This window comes from Macrobrachium rosenbergii, chromosome 58 (genome assembly GCF_040412425.1).
Source record: "Macrobrachium rosenbergii isolate ZJJX-2024 chromosome 58, ASM4041242v1, whole genome shotgun sequence".
In the NCBI taxonomy this organism is placed as follows: Eukaryota; Metazoa; Arthropoda; class Malacostraca; order Decapoda; family Palaemonidae; genus Macrobrachium; species Macrobrachium rosenbergii.
In genome coordinates, this window is record NC_089798.1 from 17,992,562 (window position 1) to 18,016,919 (window position 24,358).

Sequence of the window (24,358 nt, forward strand, 5' to 3'; positions counted from 1 at the left end):
GAGATCAGAGGTCTGGTTAAACAAATCATTTATAACTCAAGATGGCATATTCTTCCTTGCAAGGTTTAACCTATAGAGAGATATGTTTACCAGAAATTTAGTTTCCAGGAATTACGGGGTCTAAATTTATATTTGTAGGATTGTATCTATATTATGGATCTCGTTATATTTATGGTAGTTAATTTTTTTTATAGGTTGTGAGAGACTCAGACAAGGGGACATGGGGTTCATTGCCATGGACACCACATCTGGGTAGCATCATTAATTTTTTAATAGTGACATTACGAAGACACTGTATTGTGATTAAAATAATAAAGGTGTTTAAACTTTAGATACCAGAGAAAGCTAAATGAAATGCCAGAGCGAGCTCTATCTTATTGTCTCCTGGAGGTTTAATTATATATATTCCATGTTACTCACTGAATTTTATCAATAAGATGACTGGTCTTTTTTTCCTTTCTCTTTCTTTTTCTTCATTCTTACCTGCAGGCACGTTGAAAACTAGAGAATATTCCATCATATGCTGGAACTGGTTAGATGCAGGTGATTAAGAAAATACTTCCTGCCTAATAGCAGCCCAATTCATTTTTAAAGTTTTATGTTTGTTCCTACACAATACAAATTTTTATAGAAGAATAAGATGTCCCATTCTCTTTCTTTTCTCTCTTACAAGGGGGAGAGGATTCCATCATGGCAACAAATAAGATTGGTGGCTAACTTTCATTTTGTAAAGTTTTATGTTTGTTCCTACACAATTTTTTATAGAAAATGTCCCATTCCTCTCAGACAGTTCTTTGCCATCATCAAGTCACAATGTAGCTATGCATTTCATAATCTACTAGTCTGGATGACTGGCTGTTCTGTAAACTTATGCTCAACAGATCAGAGGCCTGTGAGTCCTTCCGATGCCCTACCTATGGCCAGGAAGTGAGCCCAGGTGGTCTGAACCTCCAGTCAGTTCTAAGACTTTCTTATCCTCCCTCCAAGAGCAAGTCTTTCCCTACGTTATGACCAAGGTTTGTTCTGTGTATGAACAAGTGACAAATTTTAAATCAATTTTTATTTTTTGTAATTAACCCTTAAACGCCTACTGGACGTATCATACGTCGACTAAAATTGTCTGTTGGGTGCCAAGTGGACGTACCGTACGTTGACTACAAAAAATTTCAACCTTCGGTCAACTTTGACTCGACCGAAATGGTCGAAAAACGCAATTGTAAGCTAAAACTCTTACATTCTAGTAATATTCAATCATGTACCTTCATTTTGCAACAAATTGGAAGTCTCTAGCACAATATTTCGATTTATGGTGAATTTTTGAAAAAAACTTTTTCTTACGCCCATGTGAACTTCGGCCGAAAATTTCAGAAATTCTTTCATCATTTTGTCGTAATTTTTGCACTGTTCTATATTAGCTGTTACATAAAGTTTTATATATGAAAATGTGTGAAATTTCATGTACAATACAACAGAGAATAACTCATGGTTGTATCTTTTATCAGTTTTGAAATATTTTCATATAAATCACAATAACTGCCAAAATTTCAACCTTCAGTCAACTTTGACTCGACCGAAATGGTAAAAAAAACGCAATTGTAAGCTAAAACTCTTACATTCTAGTAATATTCAATCATTTACCTTCATTTTGCAACCAATTGGAAGTCTCTAGCACAATATTTCGATTTATGGTGAATTTTTGAAAAAACTTTTCCTTACGTCCACGCCAGAAATTCTTTCGTCATGTTGTCGTAATGTTTGCACTGTTTTATATTAGTCGTTACATAAAGTTTTATATATGGAAATGTGCGCAATTTAATGTAGAATACAACAGAAAATAACTCATGGTTGTAGCTTTTATCAGTTTTGAAATATTTTCATATAAATCACGATAACTGCCAAAATTTCAAGCTTCGGTCAACTTTAACTCAACCGAAATGGTCAAAAAAAGCAATTATAAGCTAAAACTCTTACATTCTAGTAATATTCGATCATGTACCTTCATTTTGCAACAAACTGGAAGTCTCTAGCACAATATTTCGATTTATGGTGAATTTCTGAAAAAAAACTTTTTTCCTTACGTCTGCGCCATGTAACTCGGCCGAACATCTCAGAAATTCTTTTGTCATGTTGTCGTAATGTTTGCATCGTTTTACATTAGTCGTTACATAAACTTTTATATGAAAATGTGCGCAATTTCATGTAGAATACAACAGAAGATAGCTCATGGTTGTAGCTATTATCAGTTTTGAAATATTTTCACATAAATCACGATAACTGCCAAAATTTCAACCTTCGGTCAACTTTAACTCGATTTAAATGGTAAAAACGCAATTGTAAGCTAAAACTCTTACATTCTAGTAATATTCAATCGTTTACCTTCATTTTGCAATAAATTGGAAGTCTCTAGCACAATATTTTGATTTATGGTGAATTTTTGAAAAAAAAAAATTTTCCTTACGTCTGCGCGGTAACTCGGCCGAACATCTCAGAAATTCTTTCGTCTCGTTGTCGTAATATTTGCACTATTTTATATTAGTCGTTACATAAAGTTTTATATATGGAAATGTGCGCAATTTCATGTACAATACAACAGAAAATAACTCATGGTTGTAGCTTTTATCAGTTTTGAAATATTTTCATATAAATCACGATAAATAGAAAAAATTCAACTTTTGGTCAACTTTAACTTGACCGAAATGGTCGAAAACTGCAATTGTAAGCTAAAACACTTACAGTCTAGTAATATTCAATCAATTAGCTTCATTTTTCAACAAACAGGAAGTCTCTAGCACAATATTTCGATTTATGGTGAATTTTTGAAAAAACATTTTTTTACGTCCATGCGATTATGAATTCATGCATCATTTTGTGATAATATTTTCTCTGTGTTGCTTTGATCGTTTTACAATTTGTTCAATACCAAAATCATCGCAATTTAGTGTACAATACAACTAAAAAAATGAACTCATTAGCTTTAACCGTTGTGCTTACAGCGCGATTTGTATACAATTATATAAGAGTTTTTTTTTCGCTGTCATTTATTCCAATATATATATATGATAATGATATTTTTTTTCATTTCTGATGGTTGCATACTAAACTTCAGGCAATGACCAAAAAAGGAGCCAAAAATGAACTCTTAATCTTAAAAACTAAGCGTGCTGTGATTTTTTGAAAAAAACTTTTTTTCCGCTTCGGCGCTAACTCACCGAACGCTGCCGGCATACGGGAGACGTTTTTGTAAATAGAGGCTCGGCGTTTAAGGGTTAACAAACCCTTGGTCATAACGTATATGACCTCTCTCCTGGACTGGAAGAAAACTGATATGGTCAGGTAGCGTCCTCCTTCTCCCCTGTTGGCTGACGCCTGTTGCCACCAATTCCTTGTGCTGTTTTTAACCGGACTCCAGCTAGCGCCAGAGAATTTATCCTTATGTTAAGTTCGAATGTTTGTTAGTTATGAAAAATACAAATTGATTTAAAATGTGTCATTTTATGCTATTCTCATTTTTATTTTTACTGCATTTTCTCATTTTTTATTTTTACAACCCAAAAGATAAATGCAATCATGTGCGTAGGGTACGTACGAACTCACTAACTCATTCTCTGGCATCAGAGAACTTGTTACAGCTTGTTTTGGTTCATGGTGTTGTGCTTAATGAATTTTTTAATTTGATATTTTACAATATTCTCATTTGTATTTTTACCGCATTTTCTTACTTTTTTATTATGTCCCACAAGATAAATGCAATCGTGTGCATAGGTATGTACAAGCGCACAAACTCATTCTTTGGTGTCATATAACTTCCTACAGCTTGTTTTCGTTCATGTTATTATGCTTATGATTTTATAAATTTATATTTTATGTTATTCTCATTTTTGTTTTTACTCCATTTTCTCATTTATCATTTTACGACCCAAAAGGTAAATGCAATCGTGTAAGTAGTTATGTACAAACACAAACTCATTCTCTGGTGTTGGAGAACTTCCTACAGCTTCTTTTGTTTTGTGTTGTTATGCTTATAATTTTTTAAAATTTATATTATATGCTATTCTCATTTATATTTTTACTGTATTTTCTCATTTTTTATTTTTAAAACCCAAAAGATAAACACAATTGTGTGTTAGGGTATGTACGAACACAAATAAAACCCAAAAGATAAACACAATTGTGTGTTAGGGTATGTACGAACACACAAACTCATTTGCTGGCATCAGAGAACTTCCTACAGGTTGTTTTATTTTGTGTTGTTACACTTATGATTTAACTATTTATTTATATTTTATGCTATTCTCATTTATATTTATACTGCATTTCTTAATTTTTTTTAAAACCCAAAAGATAAACACAATTCTATGCATAGGGTTCATACATACCTACACAAGTAGTGCCAACAAACAGTAGCAGTAGGTTGTTGCAGTGACCTGGAAAATTTGAAATTGCGCTAGCTGTAATTGGTGCCGGATTATTGATGGAACCGGATTAATGATTGCCAGATAAGTGAAGGAACCAGATTAATGATTGGTGGATTAGTGATGGTCAACCTGTATAATCTGATGCTAGTTGTATGTTACCCAAATGGACTTTTGTTTCAGGTCCAATTACATTCAATGACTCGGGTAGTGACTGAAAAATTAAATGAGAGTAGTCATCATGTTGGGATTTACCATCATTTTCTTTTTTATTTGACATCTGAAGAGAAAATACAGTAGAAAAATAGTGCAAATTAACTTAGTAATTGAATTGTGGTCAGTCAACTTTGTTTTCTGACCTTGCTGAACTACTTTATTGCATGCTGTATAAATCTTATATAAAATGTAGGCAAACATTATTAGGGGATAGACTCATGAGAATGGTAAAAGGATACTGAAAACTGGAAAGATATTCATGAACACCTTTTAATAGAAGCCTCATCTAGGAATGTAAATTTGGAAAATTAGTGTTATCAATAGTATCAGCTCCAAATAATTTCTAGTTTAGACAGTGTTGGATGAGTAAACCAAACCAGGTGAGTGTTACAGTACCATTTTTTAACATTTGATGGTTGTATACCATTTGATCCATAAATATTAAAAAAAAAAAGCCTACTGAGAATCAAATATAACGAAGAATGGGTCTAAAATTACAAGATGGAAATTACAAATCTTAAGTGTAAAAACAGATTTCTTATATTATAATGCAGTATATAAATTTAAGCAGTCACTGATGTTTCTTTCATCAGTGTAATAAATAAACTAAAGGAAATAAAATAAAAACCATGCTAACTTGGGCTGATTTTTAAGTGCATTTCTAAAGATGGGGATATAATGTACGGCAGGCATGAATTCTTGAAACTAACTGCTATATACCTAAGAATATTAAATATTTTGAAATTTGTACTTGTCAAAGTATAGGAAGCAAAAGCTTCTAGCTGATGCTTACCTAGCTTAAGTGTATTTTTTTATATTTTACAGTTCGGTAAAGTTTAATATATATAACATACTATCAACTTTCAACATATACAAGAACATTTAAATTTAGTTAAAGCTTGCATTAAACTGAAAAGTTTTTGTCATAAAATACAGTTCACAAGTAGAAAACTTATAAAATTTTTATCATAATATTACAGTACTACTATTGACAAGAATTTCAAACTAAGTTAAAATTTTTGTTTAACACCAGAAGTTGTGTGAGCAACCATACTACTTACCTGATGACATCAAATTTACCCCTGAATCAAGAGTATATTGGAATCATATTTAGAGCCAAAGACACTCAATTTTGTTTTACTGACACATAGAGAGCCTCCTAGGAGATCTGTGGGCTCTCTCAGGTCTTTCCCTACTGCCTGATCTTTCACGCATTGTCTCAGGGGGTTTTTTAACACACTTACTGCCTTCATCTGTGTCTTCTTTCACCTTTTTACTTGTTTCACTTTCATCAGTGTCTTCACTTTTCCGTTTAGTTTGCTTTACCACATTTTCTGATTCACCATTATTTTTGCCACTTCTTGAACCAGGCTCCTTTGTATCTGTTTTCTTTTCCTCTTTGGCATCATCTTTTAATTTCTTTTCTGGCCCACCTCTGGTGTAATCATCATCTCTAAGTGATCTTCTTCTTGATCTGATTTTCTCATCTACATTTTCTTCTTTTTTTGGTGTGTCTGTAGATGGAACATCACCAGGGCTGTCACTGTCGTGTGACTTCCGTCTTAGTTTTGACATATACTCTTCAGCATCACTTCGATTTCTCCGCATAATTTTATCATCATCTTTCTTATCCATTGGTCTTCCTGTTACTGAATCCTTGTCTTTCCTTGCACTTACAGGTTTAGGTGATTTTATGTCCTTTTTGCCACTGTCATCAGTTGATAACTCCTCTTTATCGTCCGAAGAATCTTTGCTTTTTCTGCCAATCTTACGCATATCTACAGATTTATCTGGAGTCTTTGGTGAATTTTCTTCTTTTATCTGTTCACCGTGTTTGTCTTCTACCTCTTTCTCACTCTTCAAACGTTTTGTAGACCTTGTAATAATATCCTTTTCCTGCTTGACCTTACCAGATGTTTGGTAGTTGGGTTTAAAAGTACCTTTTTTGTTGGTATTTGCTTTCCTTTCTTTATCATCCATTCTTTTTTTCAGAGCCTTTGACTCTTTATCATGAGAATCTTCTACTGTTATCCTGTTCATTTCTTCCTCCCTGCTTTTGGAGTCTCTACGCTTCTCTTTCAAGGAATCTGTAGTTATCCTTTCTTTTTTCTCTTGTTTCTCCTCTGTTTTTAAGTCTGGTTCATCCTTAGATCTTCTTATGCTGAGCCTTCTTTCTGGTCTTTTCGCACTACTCTCACAACTTTGTGTACTATCATAATTCTCAGCATGATGTACTTCAACAGATGTTACAATAACATTTTTTTGATTCATTGGAGAATCTGAACTTTTTGAAACTTGAGTTACCTTTTTATCATTTTGTTTCTTTTTATCACTGTCTGGTGTATCTGTTTTCCTACAATTAGAATCTTGAATGGAAACACCCCCTTTTTTGATAGGCAGATCAGAAGAGTTAGCTGCACACTTTTGGGAACCTGTTGTAGACAATGTATCTCCAGGGGAAGTTTGTTTGGAGTCTGAAACTATTTCCTTTTTAGAATTTTCCTGCAAAAACTCACTGTCTTTAAGTTTGTCTTTTGAATTTGTTGCAACCTTTGACCCTGTCAGTTCACCTGACGAACTCTTCTTGTTGACTTTATCAGAAGCAGCTGCATTACCTTTAATTTCACACGCACTCTTGGGATCACTATCATTATCCTTTGTATTACTCTGTGATAACAATTCTTCTTTTTTCCCATCTTTATAAGAATTTTCATTTTTTCCTGTATTCTCGGGAGGTGTTTTTTCAGATTTAGTTAAAGAAGGTATTTTAGTGTTTTTCCCCTGTTGACTAGTTACAGTGTTTTCAGTTTCTTCCTTAATAGTAGGTTCACTTTTTATGCATTGTTGTTGAGATCTCAGATTCTCATCTTCATTTGTGTGAGAATGAACTGATTCATTTTTGTCTGTTATACATGGTTTATTATCTTTGATATCTTGTAATAAAGGTGGAGACTGTTTGGGTTCTGATTTTTCTTTATATTTATCTTGTGAAGCACTGCTTTTTGAAATACTGGGCTGTTCAATCAAAGATGCCTTAATTCTTTTACTACTTTGTTCTGAGGAATTACTGTTCCTTTCATTTTTAACCTCTGACTGGACCTTTTTAACATTTGGGTCAATTGGCATTTTCTCAGCATTTATATCACTGGCTGAATCACTGTCACATTCATGTAGTCGACTTTGTCTCCTTGTTGAAACTCTCAAACTGCCAGTCAAATTAGCATTTACTTCAGGTTTCTTACTTTCAGTGCTTTTATTAGAAACAACTGGTATATTAATGCACTTTGCTCTTTCTGTACTGTCATCTTTTGCATTTTCAGACACTTTATCATTATTAGAAGTATCTCCTGTGCTAGTTTTTAAAGATTCATCATCTGATTTCTTTGCTGATATATCACATTTTGTTTTGGAATCTATAACACTGTTCTGATTTCTCTTGCTATCTTCAACAACATTTTTATCTTTATTTTCAAGTTCTTCATTTTCTGTACTAGTTTTTGCTTTCTCTTGAATCTGCTTGGACTCTGAGGTAGTGGGTGAAGGGGGATTAGAGAAAGAAGAGATGTCAGAATCTGACATAGGATCATCTGTTGGATCAGGTGGTGGTGGGGGGATTCTTGTTAGGGTTTCCTCCTCTGTTACAGAGTAACCATGATGTTTACCCCATACTTGAATTGCCTTAAAAGGAATCCTAGAGCAAGGGTGGAGAGCCAGTTTTGCTAATAAAGGCAAACATTTAAGAGAAGGTAAGCAAGTTGGTGCTAATCGATGACAGCCTCTCAAATCCAATGAAGACAAGGAATGACTGACCACGCTTGAGGGATGAGCCAATAAAGCTGCTGTCAGTTCTGTAATGTGGAGGCAGCTACTCAAGTTAAGGGTACTCAGAAAAGGTAAAGACCGAACTATTGATCGCACACCTTCATCCCCAACCTGTGTTCCTGATAAACGCAAATTTGTGAGTTGCCTCAACCTTGTAGTTGTGTCACGATGACCCGGACGATGACTACGGGGAGGAGAAAGCATAGCATTTAAAGTTGCATCATTTAAGCCCTCACAGTAAGATATGTTGAGTACTGAAAGTGGAGGACAGTAAGGAGAAGTAAGGCATGATATCACTTGCCAACTCTGACCCTCTAAATGCAATTCTTGAAGCTGCGGCAGGCGCGCTAAGAGCCATGACAACTGCTCCTTAGTTAATTTGGACCAGCTCAAATCCAAGCAGTTGGGCTGTCGACGAACTATGCCCATCAAGTGATTGGCATGGATTTTCTTATGATTTAACCTTATAGTTTTCCAAAGTGTTGGATGTATAGCCCATTGTGACCAAGCTCTGCAAACCTGCATTACAACCTTCAAGTCTTTCACAGACAGATGATGAAATACTGGAAGCATTACTGAACGATTCATGGGAGGTGGCAGAGGCTCACGTGTTGCTGGACGACTTTCACCATCACTTCCACTATCTTCATCGTCATCATCATCATCTTCCTCTTCATCTGGTGGGGGAGGTGGATTTGGTCTGACAACCCACATTGGACGTACTAAGGGTCTGCTAACTCTTGCTTGTAGTTCTTCCCATGTTGGCATATGAGGAGGTGCAGTGTCTACCATAGCATTTGCCTGCAATGAAAAACTTTTATGAAGAGGACTGATTTAAAGAGAAAAAACTATTACCACCCCCAACTATTGTATTTGTAATGAACTGTTACAAATGCTGCATAACTTTGTTGATAAACAATTATATAATAGTTTCAATGTTTTGATATTGTTAAATTTAGGAGGGCACGTCTGTTAGAGATTATGAAGTCTTTCCTTTAACCCTTTGAGATTCTGAAGATGATAGTAGTCATCATCCAGTTTTTAACCTCTTGAGACTCAGATGATGACTTTAGTTTTGATAGAAAGATTTTTTTTATATAAATGTGCCATGCTTTATAAAAAAAAAAAAAGTGCCATAACAATGAAATTTGAGTATAGCGTGTATGGATACTTGTTATGGAGACTGCTATACTATATAGTACAGGTATTCTGATTTATGGCCGTTATTCCACTTGGCAAACTTATGCTACTAAAGTATGTTATACATTTGTTTAATGTGCTTTGTGGTATCATACATAGCTCAAATAGTAATGAATTTATCATCTGTTTACCGTACAGTTTAAACAGAAATTGCTATACACTAACTTTTTTCAATTTATTGCGTATTTGTTTTTAAAAAGTAACAAATTCTTCATTGCAGCTAAGTCGTACTCATAATGTTTTTTTTTTTTTGCTTTGTACTTTTTACCCTTTGAGGATGGTGGTGGGTCAAAATCTGCCTCTACCAGAATACTCACCCTTCACTGACTAGCAAAAATGCTTAGCAATAATTTCCTCTGATCACTGAGTAACTTTAATGAATCTGGTGTCACTGTAAAGCTAAAGATTGAATTTTATCATGATAGGTTTAAAAATGCCGAAAATTGAAAAGTAAACATCAATATCACAAGTACAAGTTAGATGTAATGAGAAACATTTTAGTTACTCATAAAAAATTCACAATAAATTGGAAAAAAACATATCCAATTTCTGTTTATATTGTAAAGTCACCACATCGACGCCAGCGAAGTGTTTCGTAGGCGTCATTAATTAAGTCTCCGCTGAGCAAGTTTTCTTTGGTGACTTCCCATTTTCTTCACACTCAATTAGTCACGACTAAAACGTGCCAGGTCACGCATTTTCTACCATTTTAACTTTATACGTATTTGTACAAATGTCACACATTATGTATCATATGTTTCTTCATTCACAGGCATCAAGACTGTATCCATATTGAAATTCTGTATGTTTTGTATTGTAAATTGTACTCGTTCACTGCATATTATTGTTAATTGTTTTGACCTCAGGTCACAGTCAATATCATTGTCTTCCGCGGTCCGGCGCCAGTCGGCCGCTATATAAACTGCCTGGATCTGTAATAAAGTAGCAGTAACTTTTACCTGCTCGTTTCTTTGACACCTCTTACAATCTCTTACAATATTTGTACAGTGTAAAAGTACAGTATGATTAATTGCCTTTCCAACGATATGAAATTCATTAGTATTCGAGCCACATATACCACAGACCTCATAAAAAAAAAATTTAAATAAAACTTGAGTGGTGTTAGTTCACTGCACAGAACAACAGTTCATGGCACTTTGTAAAAATGTGTCATAAATCAGAATATGTACTTGGTCTCCATGACAAGTATCCGTATGCGCCATGTTGAAATTTTGTTTTTATGATGATGTTACTTTCTTTTATGATTTATGGCAAATTTAGTAAACAAAAATATCTTTTTGTGATAACTAGAATTGTCATCAGAATGTCAGAGCTTGAAAAATGGAGACAATTAAAATTATCATTATAGTCTCAAAGTATTAACCATATAATGATGAAGTTCAGCTCTTTAGCTTTAAAATGACACCAAGCTTATTAATGTAAAATGAAGCATAATGTTACACAGAGTGATAAAAGAAAATTATTGCTAAGCATATTTGCTCTATGAATTGCAAGTGTTCTGGCAGAGAGAGATTTTGACCTACCCCCAAAATCCTCAGAGGGTTAAGTGATCCAATTTATGGCCAGTTCTTTGTTGTGATGATGAATTAGCACTGATTATTCTCCAGACCTTCATAAGACTTTCTTTATGTGATTAATAAGCAAAGACCATGGTATACTGTACATACAACTGTCCATGGCACTGCTAATGAAATTTACGATATTTTTCATGGTGTTCGTTATGGTCTCTTACAAAATATAATAGTATCTATTTAGGGACTGAAATATATTTTTTCCAATTTGCTTTATTTGTATTACAGTCTGGAATGGAATTCCCTAACTGGATATAAAATAATTTATTTTGCAAATGAACTTTAAATTATAAACAGCGATATAAATTTTACCACTGAAATTTATTTAGTCTGCTTTTTGAATGAAGCATAGAGAGATGTCAGCTGAAGTTATTATTTATTAAAAGTTCTTCTTCTTTGCCATATCATCTTGAATCCCACAGTTGTGTGCACTTAAGTCACAAAATGGTGTAATGGTTGTTATAAGTTTATTATATTTTGTAAATGATGCACTAAGATAATACTGTAATCTTATTAAATTTTCTTATTTCTATGCATACCTAATATTCACATAGCTATAATGAAGGAAAAGACAGGTTGTACTGGGTGTATCAGAGTACATCATCTTCCTGTGTACCTTCCCTCTGGTAGGTAATGGAAGAGCAACTCATTTTTTCTATGCCTCAGTTAGTTTTCAGCCCACTGGGTTGAAGGGAGGCTAAGAATGTTAGGTGGGTATAGAAATACAGTAATAATTTTCTGTATGAAAAATGGTATTATTTCTGTGAAACTTACACAACATTCATAAAGCTGACTACCACATCGATAAGGATGGTGAGATAGTGAAGCACTTGGCTAAGTCCAGTAAACCCAGTCTATAGAAAAATTATAGGTTTTAAAAGTAAACTGAGAGTGACTCTTGGCTGATGCAGGTAATCCTGCTAGCAATCTCTGCCTCCAGTTGAAGATTGACATCAGGGATAATGGACATCGTAGGGTATGCCATATAATCAGAGGCACTATTACAGAGGCATTTCTTTTAAAGTAAAGCAAGGCTGGTGATCTCATTTCAAAGATCATGTCCCACTAAGTCACGATAGACCAGTTAAACTAAAAATACCTATATAACAACAGGTCATCTCCTATATATATACCATGTGCATCTTCATACTCCACATAACTGATTACGAAGATGTTTAAAATAAGAGAGGAGAAAACTATTTCATCCAAGCCAGGTAGTCCCAGAATCAACTACTGTCTTTAGACATAATGTACAACAATTTCATGTTTTACATAGATGCAAAAATGGAATTGCATCTCAATTGTGCTGTATTGAAGTCTTCTAACAACATATACCTAATAAAATCCAAGACAGCCACAGTTCATACTCCATGTGCTTTCACATTGAGAAGAGGTATAAAGGACTTGTCAAGTCACTATGAGCTTGAAAAACTAAAGAACATACAACAGAACATGGCATACTTAGACAGGAATATTCAGTCCTAATATTGTAGAATAAATTATGCAGATTTCTCCATACAGAAGAGTTAGAAAGGACTCATCCTAGTTACTATGAGCTTAAAAAACTAAAGAACATAGAACAATGTGTATTTAAATACATGAATATTCAAGAGTCCTAACATTGTACACTAAATAGTTCAGATTTCTCTATATAGGTTTACCTTTGCATATTTAGATCTTAAGAGATCTAACTAGACATAAAAGAGGGCCTCCTCTTCATTCCCCGGCTCTTCCTTGGGCGAGTCTGTACAGTTGTGGCCTTGCACTCGTTAGGCCCGAGTTCGACTCTCCGGCCGGCTAATGAAGAGTTAGAGGAATTTATTTCTGGTGATAGATATTAATTTCTCGCTATAATGTGGTTCGGATTCCACAATAAGCTGTAGGTCCTGTTGCTAAGTAACCAGTTGGTTCTTAGCCACGTTAAATAAGTCTAATCCTTCGGGCCAGCCCTAGGAGAGCTGTTAATCAGCTCAGTGGTCTGGTAAAACTAAGGTATACTTTTCTTCATTCCCCACTCACTAAGTCAGATTTGAGATTTAACAGAATGAGGAAGGAAATATTTTTCTTTTCATTTTTGCCTGGAAGTAATGAGAATTCATTTTTGCATGGCATATAAAAGAAATCAAATGAGTTATAAAGGAAGAACTGCATCACCTTCCAAAAAGCCAACTGTACTGGAAAAGGGTTGCAACTCTAGAAGTGCTCACCCTGGTTAGTAGTAAGAAAGAAAGGAATTTAGATGTCAAATCCTATAAAGGGGCTTCTTGTAAGGGTTTCAAAGGTTGTCTCATTAGAAAACCTGGAAGGACATATAAATTCATACCAACTCTCTCATACGTGGATTAGGCTGTTCTATTTTAAATGATCTAAGGACTTCTTAATGTCCTTATTGTTAGAGATATCAATGTTAAAAAGATTACACAGAGATAATACTGACCTGTAACCTAATATATCAGCAGCAGAAAGCTTAAAATATCTAACAAACCAGAAAATATTTATTAATGGTGACATAAGAGGTAAGGAAGCAGGAAATTCCTCTAGGCTAACACTGATTCTAGTAAGGGTAGCCTTGTTTGTAGTTAGGCAGCCCCCATGTTATGTCGAGGGTTCTGTTCTGATGCCGCGCTGTAACCCAGAAAATTACGTAACCCGGAATGTTGCAAGAAAATGTATAAAAATGAGAAACAAAGTGATGAAAGCCTTACTTTTAATCCTCTGGGTGTACTGTACAGTATTTTACGTGCATTCTGATGTGGTGTGCATCCAAAAACCTCCAAATTTTGACATTATATTTTAGCTGTATGTACTTTTACTGTTCTGTCATGGCGTAAGATGACAATGTAACCTTGAAACATCTATTGTAACCTGGAACCAATTTTTTTATGAATATATTTGAAAAGTGACATAAACTCGGAACGACAGCCTGGGGACTGCCTGTATTAGTTGTTTCTCTCCAGATTAAGTAGAGGTTTATGAAATGGGCTCAAAAAATCTTCATGCTTGTAGGATATGGTTGAGAGTCTACAGGTGGTTTGTTCAAGCATGAGAGGTTTTTTGAAATCTTGTGTTGTTGCTTGAGTAGATCTGGCCTTCAAGGTAGGAACTGAGGCTGATCTATCTCCAAAGACATTAGGTCTGGTAACCATTCTCCCTGTGGCCACCATGGAGCTACGATGGTCAGTATTTTATTCCCGGAGTTTAGAACCTCTGTAGGACTTGCCTCAGAAGAGCAAAGTGAAGAAATGCCCAATTCTAGATTAGACCAGCCACTTAGCATTGCATCCACTGTCCAAGCTTGAGGGGTCTTGGCTGAGAGAGCAATAGATTAGCTGTTTGTTCTGGCTGTACGCAAACATTTTGATGCTGGCAAACCCTACAGTTTCCACAGGTTCTGACATACTTGTGGGTGTAGTAACTGTTCCATCAGTAAGATCTGGTCCTCCCTGCTCATTTGATTTGCCAAAACATTGTTCTTACTTGGAACAAACTGTTGTATCAAAAGTATATTCTTTGACTCTGCCCAACAGAATTCAATGTTCTTCAGCAGGAAGTTGGCCTTCCCCTGCTTCTTAAGGTACAAGAGGGTCATTATATTGCCAGATAAGTTTGCTATTGTCATACCAGAGACTAAATCTGTTTGCAGAGACAATTGTTCTAGACGGCTTATTTGGAAGCCCTATCCTTCTGACTAAAAAAATGAAATAACTAGGTTCCTTAGAATGGTGCTCTATCCTACTTCCAAAGCATCTGAGCATAATGTCAAGTCTGGGCTCCTCACTCTAGTGGGATATCTGTCAGAAGTAGCAGTCTGATCTTCCACCAACTTGGATTCTCTGAAAACTGATGGAATTTTATCTGAGAGAGTGTATGGGATAAAGACCTGAACTTCAGTCCTTCCAATGGAACAGAATTGATCTCATTCTCAATTGGAAAGGTGGGTTAAACTTCTCCAGGGAGGACATGTCCTAGAAGATACAATGATTCCTTTGTTGGAAAGGCCTCTGAGGAAAGAAACTATAAGAATCATAAGAGGTGAGTCTACTTGTTTCTCAGATGGAAAAGGCCAAAAATAATTAAAATATCTTCATTTCCAGATAGGCATCACCTGGTATGGAATGAGGATTGAATGTGAATATTCATTAACACATTCCCAGCTTCTTAGCAAGGATGAGTATCAAACTTCTGGTCCAAAAGATCCATGTAAAGAGGAAATTCTGACTCCCAAAAGTGGCACCACCTAGACACCTGTGAGTATCCTCATGAATAGCTGCGATGCCTTGCTTAGGTCAAAAGCACAGGGTTTGGGACTGAGAAACTATGGTATTGAAAATAAAGCATATCAAACTATGAATTTGTTGAGGTTGGTTACATAGTTGACTTAATTTTGTATACTACCATCATTAAGGTAACCTAGTCCTGGCCTAGCCTAATGCCAGGGAAGCATCTGCCATAGCTTTATTTTCTCTATTTGTTACATAAAAGTATAATTTTTACAGGTTCCAAAATATTTCTTATTTATTATTAGGCAGGAACCACACTTCTGTAAATATTACTGAAGACCTGTTACACACCATTTTGCATAAAATGCATTTATAGCTAAAAAAATATATCTTTTAATTAATGAGCTTAGTCAATTCATCCTAAAACAAACTTAATTTATTATTGGATTACATTAATAAATTTTTAATAAAGTACACTTAATGACAGCATCTTTTGTAGCTATCCAAGTACTGGTCCAATTTTGCGTAACTAAACTTATCATACAAGAAGTGGTGTCTTCAACATGGTATGACTGACTGCTACAGGAGTACTTCACTAGAAGAGAATCATATACCCCTCCCTCAGTACCTCCACCACTCAGGAATCTGCTCCTAAGCCTTGCCAACTTAGGCATGCTACTTAAATGAAAAACTGTTGAAAAGGTCACTGACAGAAAAGGAAGAGGAACATGTCATTTGAAAACAGGTTTGGTGACTCGAGCAATGAGTTCTTTGTTCTCTTTGATGGTTACATTGTCAAAGTGTGAACAACTTAGGGTTAAATAATCTACAGTCCAGTGAGTCAAAGATCCAATATGCCTTGTGACTTGGAGGGACATTATCAGAAAAGGATGCATACAAATGTTCCCTCCTTTTTGGACTACCCTGCAGAGGGGCAGAAATGCCAATACTAATACATGCTTTCAAATCTGGAGTATCAGAAACATAACACAGACAAAGTTAGGGTGTAACAGTCTATCAATGGATGACATACAGAAGGAGAACTACTTTAAATTAGGATCAATTTGAGGATGCTGCAGCTGCAGAGCAGTTTAAAAAGATTTTACCTTTACTGTATATCATTTTTTAAAAGCAGAAGGGACAGACCATTTGACAAACTATAGCTTACCCACAATATATTCACTGTGCATAATACAGTACAGTATTTGCCTCTTGTTAGATCTACATGGTTTGCCTTGATTTGTGAACTGCTGAAGATTGTTTTTAGGATGAACTTACATTGGGTACACTACTACTCTCTTTCAAGGTTGTGCTTGAAGACATGGCCACTTGAATGGACTACGTTTCAGTTATGCTTCATGTTTTTCTTTGGTCTAAATGCTTACAGTAATATAAATATCACTATACCTTGCATTTATGGAAAAGAACAGTATATATACACTAAAAATCATTGCATTCCTCAAGCTAAATGAAAAACTTCAGGGTCCAATGCTTAACACTCAGAGAACCTACCCATGCAAAAGCAATAAAAAAATAAAAAAATCCAAAAGAAAACAGAAAGAGACATGACGACCCATTGTGTTTTGCCAGTGTTGACAGCAGCTGTGCAGCATTTAATTGCCCAAAGGTATTTAAACCAACAGGCATTTGAATGTGATAAAAACACCCAAAATGTTAGAAAGTTTTCTCTACTGTGCTATTGGATCATTTCTAGTTTTCAAATTTTGGACCACATATCTAAAAATATATAGTTCAAGGTCTCTTGTGCTGCTTTGAAGGAGCAAAAGGGTGCCTGGATGATTTTTTTCTACCCTTAAGGTTTTGGGAAAATTAACACGGCGGCAATTGGCACCTTCATTTTCTATAATGCCAACATGAGCAGGAATTCAACATATTTCTACTTTTTTAATACCTTCACATAATTTGTGAAGTGAAAATTTGCTATGTTGTGCGTGGGTATTTTTGGATCATAATTTTGAAGGGTTTCTATAGCACTAATAGTTGCTAAAAGTTCATTTTCTGTGATAGAATATCTTTAATAATTTTAATGGCCATTCCTACTGCACATAATTCTGCTGTAGAAACTGGCGTATTGTAGTCAAAGAAAACTGGTATGTTTTGTTCTTTATGTCTTACTGTAATGCATGTTGTATATGATGTGCAGTACTGTATATGCATAGTTTTTGGATAAATATTTCAAGTGTGCACAAGCTCATCTCTTGTGGATTGCCCAAGGAGGTATTGGAGGAAAATTTAAACTAATATTTATTGATTCAAGTACTGTAGTCTTTGGCTCTGATTGTTGAAAAGTTGTGATAAAATTTTTTTTTTGGTGTATCACTTGTATTTTCACAGCATTACTCATTATCACCAATTCATGATGAAGTATTAGAGGGGGTTTGCTACTTTCAACTTGGATAGAAGAGTTTGGTTAAGAATTAAAAGCTCCAGTGCATATTCTGAGTCTGTCATTATAAACTAAATCCAGACTTTTCAAAGCTGGTATCAGAGGCTGAACTGTGTAGTTGACATCTATAATTTAAGACAGATGAGTTCCTCTGTAGAGCATTGTAAAGATGGATGTGTCAGCTTCCCAGTCAGCATTTAAGAAAGTGAAAATAGTTGGAGGAATGATTGAACAGCAAGATGGAAGAAAGGAAGTGTGAATGGAGGCAAAGTAAAATGCTAGAAAGTAAGTGCAGCAAGGGGTCAAAGGGACACTTGCAAACCACCTTTGGTAATGCCTACAGTGCACCACATGAGGCTCACTAACACCACCAACTCCCTATGGGGCCAATTTGTGTGAGGTAATTTCCTAATAAACTTAAATGTGTTTTTGCAATTGGCTTTTATATGTAAACTATATGGGCTTCCCAGCTTAGGTATGTGTTAAAAGATTTAGCCTAACAACATTGCTGTTTGACTTATGGGTGAGTGATAATCTCTAATCTTTGAGTAAATCTCATTTTTTCCACTGGATTCTTAAAAGAATATTGCTGTGGTCTTTTCCATGGAGTTGGAAACCTACATAATGAGATCCATGTATTTTACTATAGCATTATTGATATGCTCAGCATGTCTTGTGTTTGACATTGTGTAGTGCATAGCAAAAATGTCCGTGTAAATATTATATCTGGGTCAAGACTGACGGTTTACAACTGATGCCACTTATTGATAGTGTAAAGAGGGTGCAAATAACCAAACTGGGTAGGTGTCAATATGTATGTACCATATGAATCGCGCATCTACCATTTTCTCTACGAACTTGCAGAAGCAACTTATAGGGGAAATTAGTCTGTAACTGTTTACAATACTTGGGTCTTGCCCTAGTTTGGAGAGTGAAGTAGTTATGGTATTATGACATTCCTCAGAGAATATATCATAGCCACAAATGATTATAAAATTTTAAAATTTACAACTCGCCTGGTGGTGCTAGATGTTTGATAATTTCCAAACAATACTATCTCTGCATAATCTAATATTTTCTTATTAAATTTACATTGTAATACTGTATCTTCTATCATTCAAAATTTAGTGGGTTTGATTCAGTTATAGTTTATATTTTAGGCAAATATTCATCTAGGGTTTTGTAGCAACTTATGTTTGAAAAATTTTCTCCTAATATGTTGCTTATTTTATGTGGATCAAGAATCTTGTTGAAATTTTATTAATATATGGTGTCTTTGAATGGAATATGTGATTTGGGCATAAAGCCAAGCACTGGGACCCATTGGGTCATTCAGTGAATGAAAATGGAAATGATATAAATAATGGGTTAATAATAGACATTCTAAAGGTCAATGTTAAAAAAGGTAAAATTGAAGAGATTTAATTTCTAATGGAATTAAAACTGCCATAAGATAAAAAAGACATATCTGTATAAAATTATAAGATATTTTCATAAAAACCACAAGCCTTCAAAAAACTCCAAACAGGGCCAACATCAATGTAGTCTCCTAAAATTTCAGTCATGGTTTTACCATCTAGATGGTACATCTGCCTCTCATCAGCATACCTGGTGTAGTGAACCAGAATGTGCTCCTCTTTCAAGGTGTCTTGGTGATTTGAAAAATGTCCCTGTTATGTTCCTGAACTTTTGTCATACTATTTGTATGGGAGTATTGATGGAGATGTCTGACACTGTTTCCATTAATACAGTACAGTATTATTCTTACTTGTTGAACTTCTTTTCTAAAACTTTGCAAAGTTTCTTGTATATTTCTTTTAATATTTTAATCCTTTTTTTGTAACTTTCCTATTCATAAAGATTGTTCCAATAAGTTTCAGCAATTGCCCTTAAGCCATAAATATTATAATTCGTCAATCAAAACTTATAAGGGTTGTGATTCATTAATGTGTTGAACCTTCTGTATAGATTGTCTAATAATCTTCCAATGGTTTTTTTTGTGATTCATTAATGTGTTGAACCTTCTGTATAGATTGTCTAATAATCTTCCAGTGGTTTTTTTTTAAATTAATTTCGAGAGTATCAAACAAAAAATGTACATTGTTCATAAGATGGGACTTAGAATAGGATATGGCTTTATCTGCAGCAATTTTAACACGTTTTCTAATACAAGAAAATTAATAGTTTCATCGTCATGTAAGTCTTGGATATTCAAATTGAGGGATTTGTTGTGTATGATACAGGTATACTTCCCCAGTCATTTTTTGACATTTTAATGAGATGTTTATTGGAATTATTTTGTAGAATTGAAAGTAAAATCGGAAAATGATCACATAGATCACCACATTTAATTCAAAGCTATCTACTGTACTATGTTGCATGACCAAAGTGTGACGTCTGCTGATGAAGAAATCCCATGTGATTTTAAGAAATGTCAATTTGTTCCATTGCCATCAAAACAGCACAGATTATATAATTTCATTTGTTATATTCCATTTACTGGAAAATCTGGTGATATACAATTGTGTAGGTACTGTACTTAGTCTACTTCTGTATTTTGACCTAAAATTTTTAACTTTCAGATTTTATTTTTGCTGCTTTACGAGAGGTTTATTTTTTTTCTTACTTGGAATATGACAGGTTTTACAATCTTGCACAATAGTATACCTATTTTATCAATATATTTTATGGCAAGATAACCCCAGTCTGAGTGATTTTTGGCATTTGCTTTTACCAACAATGATTTGTTTTATTTAAGTGTCATTTCAATTGTTTAATGTCTATTTAACAGGTAGTTTTGAAGTCTCGGTGATTTTCACTTGTGTACTGTTTTAAGAATCTTGAGTTTAGTTTTTGTTGTTGTTGTTTGTGTTGCTCAAAAGGTTTTATTGTTATTGCAATATCTGTGACTGGAAAAATCCAAAGGAAGAATCAAAGGTTTGCCAGAATCAAAGTTGTGTGCTAACATTCATATAAAAAAAAGTAGACTTAGCTTAGGAGGGTCCCCTCTGTCTGGGAGAGAGAGAGAGAGAGAGAGAGAGAGAGAGAGAGAGAGAGAGAGAGAGAGAGAGAGAGAGAGAGAGAGAGAGAGAGAGAGAGAGAGGGGGCATACAAGGGGGGGGGGATATTGTTGCCTGTAGAAAGGCAGCTGTTAACAACACACCTTTAGTGCTCTAAAATTAGTCATTCTGTCAAGATCAGACCCAGCACTAAGGGCAAGGTTTCACATGATGTTTCCATTTGCTTGTCCACGCCAGGTACTACAGCTTTATGGTGGAGAGGCTTGCTGTCTACCTCCATCATAGTTTCAAGTGCAGAACTTTCCATAATCCAATTCATTTAAGGGTCTTTCAGCTCATCATAAAATCTTATTGAACAGAAGAGAGGAAAATGAAATACTATATATGGGTTTAATTTTGCGGTCACTTTTTTTTGCATTTTTCTTAGACTGAACTAAATCAGTTTTTTGGATTTGTAGAAAATTACTTGAATAAAAAAAAGTGTGGTGTTTTACGTTAAGTGAGGTAACTACTCTTACACAGAGATCGTGACCCAGTAATCTACTTTATAGTTTTCAAATATGATGTGCCATAATGGGTATTGCCAACCAGTGTTTTCATTTGTCAAAATAATGTGACCTGTATCTCTCTGTATTGCAGTAGTTCATCTAAAAGAGAGCAAAGTCATTGACTGTTTGTTTCCTTTAATGCTAGTAAAACTTTATCCTTCCATATTCCTGTGCCTTTGATGATTAAAACTTACCCCTAATGTTGCACACATTTTCCCAAAGTGCTTGTTTTTTACTTTGCAAAGATGTACTCAATAAATGTGCCTTATTTGTTATCTTGTTCTGGTATTCAAAAACTTCAGTTTGTGCTTCTTTCACTCCCAGGCTGTTAAATTGGCTTAAGCTCAGGAAAGTAAGTAAAAAAATCTTTACCATACATTATTTTACCTGACTCTAGAGAAGCAAGAGGCTATTTTAGAAATATTAAATCCTCAAAGGCGAGTCATAATGTAAAGAAACTTCTTTTTTTGTTGAATCACATATACTAGCAGATGTTGGATTCTCTTAAAACAAACCTTGTTCATTGTATATAGAAAAGAATATCATAAACTATGTAGCATACCTATGTTGAAGAAAAGATTATAAAAATGTCTTATCCCAATCATTTATTCAAGAAAAAAAAAAAAAACTAATAATTGCTGCTAGAGGAATTAGCAGATTTTTATAAAACCAATATGGCAAAAATTAAACCCTGTGAGAAATAAATGCACCTATAAAAAAAGGTTCTAACAACAATTTGTTAGCTCAGCAGCTGAGGGCAAGTCTTCCAGGGTTGTGAAATTTAATGTCATCAAAACACTGGGATATTGCTGTGAAGTGAATTATGTTGAAATGACCATAATGCGAATAATCAGGGATGTCCGAAGCAAATTAATTTTGTTATGTAATTTGGCTTGAAATTTTTGGCATTTACAGTAGGAATTGGTGATGAACTGGCTTGGAATTTTAGGTGCAAAATATTAAACATTCTTCAGTTGCATGAGGCCGGCACACATTTATTAGAAGAGTATCTTCTAATAAATGTATGAAATCATATTTAATAAGTGTCTTAATTTTACAATTTGTTGAACTGAAAATGTTGAAATTGCTTTAGAGAAATTTCTTTAAAGAATAGTTTTCCATGACTTAATAACTGTTGTACATTTAAAACTGGGAAAGCACACAAAATATGCTCAGTTGTACACTGCTGAGATGATGTGTTGCAAGGTGGAAAAAGAGAGCTCTGAAAGACTGAGATGGCTTGAGCATGTGATGAGGGAATAGGAATGCGCAGTCATCCATTTACATGACTATGAGTAAAAAGAATTAAGACCAGCAGGAATTAAGAGGAATGATACATGTGAAGACAAATCAGACGGAAATTTAAACGAAAAATGGATAAGACTTAAGAACAGAGGGGAATCATTTCATGTCAAATACTATAAAGGGAAAATCTGGTGAAAACATTTAATAATGATTTTTTTTCACTGCTGTTTTCAACATTTCTGAAAGTTAAAATTTTTTAACAAAGCATTGGTTTCTTTTCCTGAGAAATAAAGAAATAGGGGGGTAAAATCTTACATAACTATACCATGCAATTAGTTACTTAAATCTTTGGATTTTAACCTCATTAGCTATGTGCATTATCAACCAAAGGTAATTTTCCTACTTTGACAACTTAAGATGTTCTTTTGCAGCTAACCAATTACACACTGCCACATGCAAATTTTAAGCTAAATAATTACCACTTAGACTATGATTTTTTTCTTCAAGTACCAATCATATGATTGAATCCAGCATGCTATGGTATTGAAAATTAATTTTTACAAATTAATCTATTCACTAAAGTGCAAGATTTCATGCCCCCTAGATCTTAAATTAATCTTGTATTAATAGGAAACAGGCATCAAACATACTAAATTCTTTCATTTATTACTTTATTAATAATTTAAACGACAAAGCAATATTTACTTCTTTGTAATATAACCTAATCGCATTCACACAACGAAATGTAAAAACAACTCTCAATTTCGGTTTTTGCACATTTCAAGATACCTCAACACACTGATGAATTTTATGTGCATTGGAATTATATTTCTAATTTAATCAAGGAATTACCAGTAAACTGAATTGTAAAAGGTATATTGATAAAATTTGCCAACCTAATCTTGGAAAACCTTGTCAGTTAAATTTCTAATATCAATTACAAAACTTTTATTAAATCTTGTACTAATAAATATCCTTTGCAAATAAAAAGTCATTAAAGGCATCTTTCTCCAGAGATCGTTTCTTTGGATGGGAGAATGGCAGTCACTCTATACCCCTTGGGAGAATGGCAGTCAATCTATACCCCTCCATCGAGATATTTTTGTGTATTCTTAAGTTTCTTGGCACCATATATTTTTTTGGTTTTTCTGAAGTATACATTAGGAAACTTCCACTGTTCCTTTACACTCTTGTTCTTCCATATTTCCCGTGGATTATGATTCGTTTTCAACTCTTTCATTTGTCGCAGACGATTCTCAATCAAGGCAAAGGACTGAAAAGAAAATCACATGAAATTTTCTAACAACCCTGCAAAATTCTAACTACTTTATTTTCCAGGTTCAAGATTCCATGTATAAAAAAATAAATCTTGGTTCATGCATTATGGATATATTTTCATCCTTATCGCTATCTCTAAAGGGAAGGGAGGGAAAGAATACAAACTAATATAACTTCAACCAGTTTTCCTTCCAATTTACCTCCTTGTCCCTTTTCAGTTTCCATTTCCTTAAAGCTGGCAGACACATTCCACAGGGATGAAACAATCCCTCCTTGGTACACGAAGCATGTTCAACACACATAGAGTGAGGATCACCAGTCTTTATATTAACATCGCAAGAGGCAAATTGACACTTTTTGCGGGACTTCCTGCCTTTCTTCTGCTGTCCTTTGATCCG

General features: G+C 34.5%; 1 protein-coding gene across 6 annotated transcripts in view; it reads right to left on the reverse strand.

Moving 5' to 3' along the window:
* Window positions 1–4,880: 4,880 nt before the first annotated feature.
* LOC136837154 (lysine-specific demethylase 2A-like) overlaps window positions 4,881–24,358 on the reverse strand; it is a 255,225-nt gene continuing 235,747 nt past the window's right edge. For all 6 annotated transcript variants that reach the window (XM_067101814.1, XM_067101812.1, XM_067101816.1 and 3 more), the window contains exon 16: window positions 4,881–9,251. In XM_067101814.1, coding sequence (XP_066957915.1) covers window positions 5,766–9,251 — 3,486 coding nt within the window. In that variant the 3' untranslated portion in view covers window positions 4,881–5,765. The remainder of the gene's footprint in view (window positions 9,252–24,358) is intronic.